Source organism: Toxorhynchites rutilus, chromosome 2, assembly GCF_029784135.1.
Source record: "Toxorhynchites rutilus septentrionalis strain SRP chromosome 2, ASM2978413v1, whole genome shotgun sequence".
NCBI lineage: Eukaryota > Metazoa > Arthropoda > Insecta > Diptera > Culicidae > Toxorhynchites > Toxorhynchites rutilus.
Window position 1 is genome coordinate 87,286,196 of NC_073745.1, and position 10,143 is coordinate 87,296,338.

The 10,143-nt window shown below is 38.2% G+C and overlaps 1 protein-coding gene across 2 annotated transcripts; it reads right to left on the minus strand.

Annotated features, from left to right (window-relative positions):
* Nucleotides 1-10,143, minus strand: LOC129767693 (gelsolin-like). 2 transcript variants are annotated; one of them, XM_055768843.1, is made up of 7 exons: nucleotides 9,838-10,143; nucleotides 2,688-2,762; nucleotides 2,141-2,627; nucleotides 1,862-2,076; nucleotides 683-1,795; nucleotides 391-627; nucleotides 1-149 (listed from the first exon to the last, which is right to left on the minus strand). In XM_055768843.1, the coding sequence occupies exons 1-7, from the start codon at nucleotides 9,895-9,897 to the stop codon at nucleotides 87-89; spliced, it is 2,250 nt and encodes a 749-aa protein (XP_055624818.1). In that variant the 5' UTR covers nucleotides 9,898-10,143; the 3' UTR covers nucleotides 1-86. The 2 variants fall into 2 exon arrangements, with proteins under 2 accessions (XP_055624818.1, XP_055624817.1); XM_055768842.1 differs by having other exon boundaries at nucleotides 683-1,798.

Below are 10,143 nucleotides of genomic sequence, written 5' to 3' on the forward strand. Positions count from 1 at the left end.
TTGACGAAGAAATATATCTTCCTTTATTTAAACACATATATAGTACAATAAATACGTCGACAAGAGATTCAAAAGGCTTTTCTCAGTTATTCAAGTGGATGATTTTGGTCCAGAATGTGCTGCCTGATGCTCTCGTACGATGGTTGCAACTGTGAAAAGAATATTAATTATCACACCAGTGTTAGATAAAAAGTCAACCAGTAAAAAATAACCCCTTTCTAAACCTATGGTTTGAATACGTCTAGCTTTGCAAACAGTGCATCAAGTCTTAATTTTACCCATGCAAGCACTCTTTGTCCTTTAGGACACCACAAAAGCTAGCTCCAAATGGTGATTAACAGCACACTACACTACGATTAGCTCAAAACACCAGCATAGCTAATGACCAACCTCCCAATGGGCATCCTCCCAGACAGGGAACAGCCGTTTGAAGCTACGAGGCTCGTCACCCTGCTTCAGAACAACAATCGGAACGGTATCCTCGTTCCTGTCCGATGGATCCGTCCGGATGTACTGTTTGGCCATGTCGATCGACTTGGTGCGTTCCTCCTCTGTCGCTCCGTTGCCGATCCACACATAGATTTCATCTCCGCCATCCAGTACCATTACATCGTCAACGTTAAGATCCTAAAAATCGGATTATTTCAAACACAATTGCATTATAATAAAAAACACAACATACATCTTGCTCGAAATGGGGAACTTCCTCCACACGCAGTCGCTTGTTGAACAGAATTCTGCAGTGGAAAAGCCGCGGGTTCAAGAAAGGTGCCCCGTTAGGGTCAATCTCCCGGTCGTAATCCCCTTTACCCCCGAGAGCGGACCAAAACTCGTCCGGTTCGGAGCCTTCTTCGATCACTTCGGGAGTCTGATCGGGCGCGATAATGCCCACAATATTCGCTGCCATTTCTTTCTCCATATCGGAAGCTCCCACACCGTTCCAGACATAGGTTGTAGATGGCGTCTCGAGAATGAACACATCATCCGAAGCTAGCGAACTGGCCGTTTCCGGAAGTTGATCGGCTCGGGTATCATCCGAGCAAGTTCCGCGCACGCGGAACAAACGCGTTCCATCGACATCGTACGTATCGTGATCACGGATGTTTCTGAAACCGGAAGCTTGCCCACCGCTGAAGTTGATGAGTTGACCCTTGAAGATCTTCAGGAAGTGTCGTGGCTCGTGGCCTTGGGTTACACGCACCTGGACAGCCTTTCCGTTCAGTTCGTTATCGAGGCGAACTGCGTGCATTGCGGCGGAGGCCTTTTCGTCTATCGTTGATTGCTTACCCTGCCAGAAATAAATTATGTATCCGTGTCCTCCCCGTTTGTTGTTGTATTCGTACTTGATGACGTAGGAATCTCCTCCGAAGAACATACCGTAGGTATGAGGTTCGATCGGATCTAGGTCGAAGTTCTTAATGCGCCAAATCTCCGCCTCACCCTGACCATTATCCGGCATAAATCCAAGGGCGCGTCCACCATTTTTCTTGAACATATGTAAGATCTCCGGGTCAAATTCTCGCTCCTCTCCATCCTCGGAGCTGTCGTTATCCATAGCCGCTTTGATCAAGTGACTATGAATAGTTCCATGGTCCTGCCAACTTGCGAAATACTGTTTGAAATCGGTAGTTTCCCCATTTTCAACTACCCGATGGACGCGGGTGTGCACGGGGTAACCTTTGCTGTTGATGAACTCTTGTGCTTTAATCATTGATTGTGCTCGCTCCTGTGAAGTCGCACCCTTTCCGACCCACACAAAGATACCGGAAGCTCCCGTGTCGAGAATGAAGCAGTCCTGCTAGAAATTTTAATAGTTTACAAGTTTTGAAGAAAATTGATTGAATTCAAGTAAAAGATTTACATTCGATTCCAGCATGTTTTGTTTGAGCGGACGTTCGCCGACCGGTGTAACGGTAAGACTGCCATCGGCGTCGGATACCTTGTACAGCGTCACAGTCCTAGAATCGTTTTCCTCGAATGATTCGTCATTTTCCGATTCTTCCGGAACTTCATCCGGAGATCCCTCGCCCAAGACGTCAAAAAATTGTTGTTGCTCTGATGGACTGGCGAATTCATCTGAAATAAACAAACAAAGTTCATGTTGGGTGATAACGCCTCGATAGCGCAACTGCAACCTTACCGAATATGTGCATATTCGCTCGACCAGCATGATCTTGATCGCGGATTTGCGAAGCCGCGCTAATTGCCTTAATTTTCTCCACCCGCTTTGCACTTGGCCCCACGTACACGTAAATGTCATAACCGGCATCCAGAATGAAACAATCGCCCTTGCTCATGGAAGCGATCGCCAGCGGAACCTGCCGGACGCGGACGTTTTTCGAACCCTTCACTTGGAACAGTCGCTTCTCACCAGCGGCATTGATTTCGACCTCGTTGAAACCACTCTTGACGCCACCCGCCGCATAGCGGACTCCCCCTGGGAAGTAGCTGAGGAATAGATTCGATTCGTGGTCCTGAACCTCGCGGTGCTGAACCGGCGCTCCGTTGTGCCGATCGTCCAGTTGGACGCTGAGGATGGCCGCCGCACCGGCCTCGTCCGCGCTGGTTTCCTGCCCGAGCCAGAAGTGGATGTCCCACGAGAGGGAGCCATTTTTGGTTTGCTTGGTCTGAAAATTGTGCCATGAGTTATGGGTCCTCACAAAATGATTGGCTATAATCATACTCACATTCAAGACGATGTAGGAATCACCGGTGTAAAACTTTCCGTATGAATTTTTTGGAACAGCAACAGGTTCAAAATTCTGTGGATTCAAGAAAAACGGTTGCAAATATTAGTCACACCGGTGCGATATTGCGTGGTTTTGTTAGTTCAAGGTTGCTCCCCGCTGCTTGTTTCTGTGTCGCGAGCTCACAACGGGTGTATGTAATTAGTGTATCAAGTCGCAGATAGGTTAGCAAAGCTCGCACTTGGGAAACACGTAGCGGTGCGAGACGCTAGAGTGGTTTTATTTATCACTTCCAATTAGATCGTAGCAAAATGTGACGTAGGGGTTTATTATATAAAGCGAGGAGCTCGATCTTGACCGGAAGATTTTCTGAAGAATTAACGCAAGGTATGGGGTTTCCCAGCGATTGTTTAGATCCCAAGGTGACTCATGTGTTTCGGCTCAGGCAAGCATTGAAATCGTAAAGGGTGTGAAGACCAATGATTAGTGTGACAATTTAGCACCAAATATACGGGTTTGAATGCCCCGGTGATACGTTTCGTATTATCTTATCTTTCATGTTTGCAGGTCGATATTATGCATTCATTACATGAAGAAACAAATTTTTATACACATAGCAGTTTCTTTTTTTTGTGTGTTTGCTAGGAGGACAGGGTAGTTTGCTATCATACAAAATAAAATGAACTCTCCTTCCAGTATGAATTTCATAAACCGAAATTGAATTGTACTGGGCGGGGAAGGAATCTTATAAATCTCGAACAAAAATTTCGTTATGTAATTCGAGTTAAATTTACTCTGTTACAAACTGTAAACCAACTCATTCGTTCGCTTTGAACGTTGGTTTTACAATTATTCGGTGTATAACCGATGCCATCATTCGCTTATGGTATGGCATTGACATCTCAACAACAATTAATTTATCTACCAAAATCAATATTCATGAATTCTTAATTTAATGATGTGCACTTTTGTTTTTCCACAATGCAAAAATAACATTCCTATACTACATTTTTGCAAGCTGCAGCTGAGAGTTTTCGTTCGTTTGTGGAATTGTATGACAATGTTTTGACCTCACAGACGAAAAGCGCTCTTACGACAGACGAAAAAGTGCCGTTCTGAATCGTATTTTGGACAATTTGTGATAATATCTTGAAATGCTTCATGTCCTGATGATATAACTATAAAATTAATATCACAATTGATTCTTTAGAGTAACCCCTTGGTTTCACTATCATTTTATATGAAAATTACATTTGAATTATAACATAGTAGGAGAACAACAGCACTATTCATTATCGTTTGTGTTTGATGTTCGTTTAATCCGAGCATGTAGAATTTAACCGTTCATGAATATTTAAATTTATCTCGTGTTTCATCAGTTCTCATGATTGTTATCAGTTAACACGTTAAGCCCAGCGTCGGTTCCTAGGGGCCGACGTTGAGCTTTTTGGTAGGAAAGTGCTGACTGACTGGGACTGACAGTTATAAAATAATAAAATAAAAATATATACGGTTTGTTTTCGGATGTTTTACAAAATTTGACTGCTTTCTAGTCGTATTGGTGACTGTTTTCTATTAATACAATAAGTTTCTTTGGGAACTGGGACCGATACTGATATTGTGCAAACGCTCTTGATGCGCGCAGAATGGAAAGCGGAGCAAGAAAAAATCGACGCTTAACGTGTTAACTGTTATTGCTTGGCAAGTGTTTCGCAGTTGACTATAAAATATAGTCAAGTATAATGCAATTTTTCATCAAAAAATTACAGAATAAAATGTCCGAAATTTGAATCGATTTTTTCCCCTACGATACTTCGAACAGTTGAAATTGGTGATATAACAATGTGAGTTTTCAGGCTTATTATGAATGCAAAGGGTAAATTAATGTAACGCACCTAAATGTTTTGAAATCTTGCATAAATAATACACATGTTTTTCAACTACAGACTACAGACTAGCAGATATGGGGGGAGCTGATTAATTAGTAAATAGACAATGTGCAACTGGATGAACTTCGAACAGCAGAAACGTTGAACCCTCCATATGTTGCCGTGTATTCTGGCAACTCATCAACTCACGGTAAGTGAGCAGTAAGCCTCACGTTATTCCTGCAGTGACCACAAGCGAGTTCTGGGATATGCTCTATTGAGAAGTAGAATATGATTGAAAGGACAAAGCGCCAAAAGCATGAGGACAGGCAAAGGAAAACTGAGTTTAAACCGCATGATAAAAAAAAAACAAAAATTAGCTTAGTTGGGGACCCAGGAAAACGGATGGAGCAGAGAGAAAAACTTGAAGAACTGAAAAAAGCAAAAAAAAAATGCTGCAAATTCACGAATTGAGAAAGCGAAATTGGTACAGAAGCATAAGTATAGATGAAACTTTGTAACAGAAAAGAAGAATTAAGATTCAAGCTATGCGAATAACCTTGAATTATTTTACTACCTTGAACAATAAAAAACTTAAATTCAAATATATAATTATCATTTAATCAATATTGCTGTTACGGTATTTTAAACCATGAAGCTGTTCTGGTGGCCGAGAAGAAGAAGAAGAAGAAGAAGAAGAAGAAGAAGAAGAAGAAGAAGCTACAACATAAAGACTCATCAATAAACGACAAGCATTTTGGGGGAAGAGGTAAAAATATCGCAAATATCATAGAAGAAGTTGTTGAAAATTTGAAGTTATTAATTATTAATTGAAAAAAAACAAGAGGTTAAAGTTCTATTACAAATTTACAAGCCAACTTATAACATTTTTATTTGATATTTTTTGGTACCATTGGCATTACAGAGCAATTCCAAATGAAATCGACAAATGACAAAACATTAGTACAGTAGAACCCCGTTTTCCGCGGAATAGTCTGGCAAGCTCACCGCGAATAACGAAAATCGCGAATAACGCAATAAAGGACTCAAAATGAAGTTCAAACAAGAAAAAAAGATATTTCAGCATGAAAACTATGTTCTATCAATATATACACCATTAACACTAAACCTACTACGAGGGGTCAAATAACCCATTTTAAACTTTTATTCAAAATTTCCTTGCAAATTACATTGTCACAACATCATTTTCCTACACTACTTTTCCTAAAACATACATCGATTGTATTTTTCAGTGTTTACTCCTCTCTTGTTATTTTTTTCGAGAAATATACAGGTAAACTTCGATATAACGTACCCTCGTTATAACGTACCTTCGATATAACGTCACTCGATACAACGCTCATTTTACCTCGATATAACGTACACATTTTCAAAGTCCAAAGGAATAATTTTTTGAATATAGTTTTTCTAAAACAACAATAAATTATCTGTATTTTGATACTAAAGCTTGATTTGTACTTCTAATCAATCCCGAAGTATAACTGTTTTGTGATTCCGGATTCTAAATGATCAACTAATTGATCAACAGTAGGAAGGGAAACATCATGAGAAAGGTTGGCTTCGTCTTCTAGTTGAATTTATTCATTAACCTTACTCAAACAGCAATACAATAAAGTAATATAAGCTACGTTTATGAGTTCTTTATTATGCTTCGATATAACGTACAATTCTATACAACGTACGATTTTGAAAGTAAAATGTACGTTATATCGAAGTTACCCTGTATATGTAATCTGCCCTAACTACCACAACGGGTCATTTGAGCCTTGCAAACATTTATATTATATCAGAAAGATTTGTATGTGTGGTTGTGATACAAAACCATTGCATTACACATATTGAATAGTGGATGATCAGAATTAATTGTATTGCTGACTATCCAAGCGAGCTAACAGTAACCATTCCAAGCTACAGTGCTATTTTGCGTGTCAATAATTGTAATTTTATTATTTTGCTAATAATTGTTAGCCCAAAATGTCGAAATATACAGGAGAAAGATGATATGCCACGTTCCTCAACAAAAGTATATAAATCGAGTTATTGTTCACTTAGGGTCACTAGAGGGTCACTTGACCCGCTGTGGTAGGAAAAGGTATACATGAAACATCGGTAGGTTTAGTGTTAAACTATCCATCTATAAGGTTGCGTACACCAGTGGTCAGATAATGTGAAAGCCATTACCAAAACAAAATAACATTAGCATATCCCTCACTGACAATTTCCGGGAAGGACTATAGATTTACTATGGAACTCACTGTCGCGAATAATCGGGGTTCCACTGTATTTTTGATTCGAATGAAAATTTGTATTCCGTTTGGGTTGGAGGAATTTTTGACCCTAGTGTAACTTTTGAAAAGGGCGTATCTAGTAACAGAAGTCTTGGATAATTTATATCTCAAAAACTATGAGTCGTACCCATGTCATGTTTAGGAGTTTTAACCCACATGTCTTCAAATGTTTTTCAACGTAACTCCTAAGCATATATTCTTACCATAATGATGTATTTGGAAAAGTTGTTGAAAATTATAAGCAAATTCATAAAATTTCATGAACATGACGGTACAACATGACAATCATATTAAAAAGGCTTATGTACTATGAAAAAGACAATAAATTAGAAATATTTTTTTAAATATCTCGAGAATGTCTGCATTTAGAAGGAGATTGATAAAAAGCTTTTTTGTTTTAAATCATATCAGGATTCATAATTTGTGGCTAAAAATAATTGTTAACATACAAAAAGTTGAAGTATCGAATATTCATAAAATAGTTTTTCCATCTTGGACTCATTTTTTAAACATACTACATGACTTTTATTTTAAATGAAAAAAAAATTAAAAAAGGAAAAATTACATATATAAATTATAAAAATTACTAAATTAAAAAAGACAATGAATTAGAAATGTTGTTTTCTAATATCTCAAGAGTTAGAAGGAGATTGATAAAAACCTTCTTTTTTTTAAATCACATCAGGATTCATAAATTGTGGGTAAAATGATTGTTAACATACAATAATTCGAAGTTTTAAGAATTTATAAAAATTCGATGTTCCACATTTTTTTTCAAAAATAGTTTTTCCATCTTGGACTTATTTTTCAATTTTTTTACATGACTTTTGTTTTATATGAAAAACATTTAAAAAATAGAAAGTAAATATTTTAGATATTGCAATTAAATTTTTTTTTGTAAATATAAAAATAGAGTTTTTTTTTCTCTGTGTATATTTTTTCACATTTTACCATCAGTGCTCTATAACTCTTTTCAAGACACTATTACTATAATCTTACTATAATCGATACGCCCTTTTCAAAAAGTACACCAATTGCTGTGAAAAACTCATATTACCTCCAACCCAAACGGAATACAAACTTTCATTCGAATCAAAAATACAGGGTAACTTCGATATAACGTGCATTTTACTTTCAACATTGTACGTTGTATCGAATTGTACGTTATATCGAAGCATAATAAGGAACTCAGAAACGTAGCTTGTATTACTTCAAGAAGACGAAGCCAACCTTTCTCATGATGTTTCCCTTCGTACTGTTGATTAAAGTTTTATTCATTTAGAATCCGGAATCACAAAACAGTTGTATTTCGGGATTGGTTAAAAGTACAAAACATGTTTCAGTATCAAAATAGAGATAATTCATTGTTCTTTCAGAAAAAAAATATTCAAAAAATTATTCCTTTGGACCCTGACAAAGTGTACGTTATATCGAGGTAAAATGTACGTTATATCGAGGGTACGTTATAACGAGAGTACGTTATAACGAGAGTACGTTATATCGAAGTTCCCCTGTACATGTTTTAAAAATCTGAATTTTTAGGACGATTTCATTTGGAATTGCTCTTATATAACGAGAATGAACGGGGTTTAGGAGTGAATGATCGTATTCTATTGTAATTGCAAATGTTTTGCTCATGTACTACATGTACTGTACAATGACAGATAATAGGTTAGTTTCAAGATGAATGTAAACAATACAAATCATTTGATACTTGATGCTCGTTTTATTTTCAGACAGCCACTATTTTTGGCTGAAAACATTTCTTTGGCTCACAACACATATTTGGTGTGATGATTTATTTTTGCTTTTTGACAAAACAAAAAATGAAATTGACGAGCAACTGCGTACATGCAAAACGGCACTTTCTGTCACGAGCCAAGGCGATATCATATCGACTATCCCAACAGAATTTTCAAATTCGTTGAAATGATCTCCATTATCGCCACACAATTTGCAGGTAATCGCAATTGGAGTTACGGGGTATCAATCAACCTCGACTCCGTAATGGTACCAGACTGGTGGACTTATCAACAAAGTCATTGAAGTCTGATATAAATATGATTATCATACCAAATGATAATCGTAAATTCATTACCTCAGCTTTCAATTCGGCAATTTGAAGTTTGTCGGATCTGGATTTGTCGTATGTCCGGTTTTTTACGTGTTCAATAATTTCTGAAAATTTGTTGAGGGCGTTTTTTCTGACTGACCTTCATGGAATTCGAATCAATATTTTTTACCCAATTCACACTATGTTCATCCATGATCTTTTCTGATGTGAAATCCCTGATTCTCTACTAGGAGGACGTAAAGATCAACTGCCCTGCTGATTCATGGGTCGAAAGTATCGTGAGTACGACTTTTGTGGCTTTACCAGTATTTCCACTGGGGAATTCTTGATTTTACATTTCTGATGCAGCAGTGCCTCGTGCCATACAACACGTGTGAGCAGTCCAATAGCACGGTGAAAATATAGTAGTTTTACTATCAACGCCCAGAATGAGTGTAAGTCAAACACACTCAAGAATATGTAACTCAAGAATTCGCAATCATTAATGTGCATCCATAAGTACCATAACATTCTCAACCAGTGAAGTGTTTTGCGATAAGAATTCATGCGATCCCACGGGAGTTATGTACTGCAATATACTTCCAAACGATTCTGAACTGAAATCAATTTTGCTAATAATGTTATGCGCAGCGGATTATGAACGAAGACACACAAAAAATGCATGTCGCCAGAATGGCGCGTTTGTTCCCCCCAGGGTGGGCGATAGAAAAATATATCAACATCGGAAAAACCCAGCTAAAACGTCCGCGGTAACCTTCGATTTTCGACAGCTCGTTGGCGTAGCTTCTCAGTTTGCACCATCTTTCAACCTATCACTCGATGCAAACACTTAAAACACACGCAGTCAAGATTTATATGCACCAGTAGCGCTCGTTATTAAAAGTTTTTCCGCCACTCACCTCAATTCTCCACACCTCCAGACCCTTGCTGGTACCGGCATTTTCAAAAGCTTGATGCATTGCACGTTTTTGAAAGTTAAACCCCTTTCCTAATCACACTCCACAAACAATAACAAAAACAATCACTAAATTTCGTCACAAAATGATTCGCGAAACTGTTTCCGGGAACCAATTTCGGCTCCGTTTGCCTCTGAGTCACTTTTTCGATCGTAGCTAGAGTGTAGAGCACTATCTTCCGGCCGGCGCACTAAATCGACCCGATTCGCTCGAATACTGATGAGATACTACGCGGAACGACAGTCATAT

Excerpts from the sequence above, each read along its gene's own strand:
- LOC129767693 (XM_055768842.1), bottom strand. The coding sequence starts at position 9,897 with ATGCATCAAGCTTTTGAAAATGCCGGTACCAGCAAGGGTCTGGAGGTG. Across the intron at positions 2,628-2,687 it reads ATTCCTACATCGTCTTGAAT|ACCAAGCAAACCAAAAATGG; the intron begins GTGAGTATGATT and ends CACAATTTTCAG. Across the intron at positions 628-682 it reads TTCCCCATTTCGAGCAAGAT|GATCTTAACGTTGACGATGT; the intron begins GTATGTTGTGTT and ends TCCGATTTTTAG.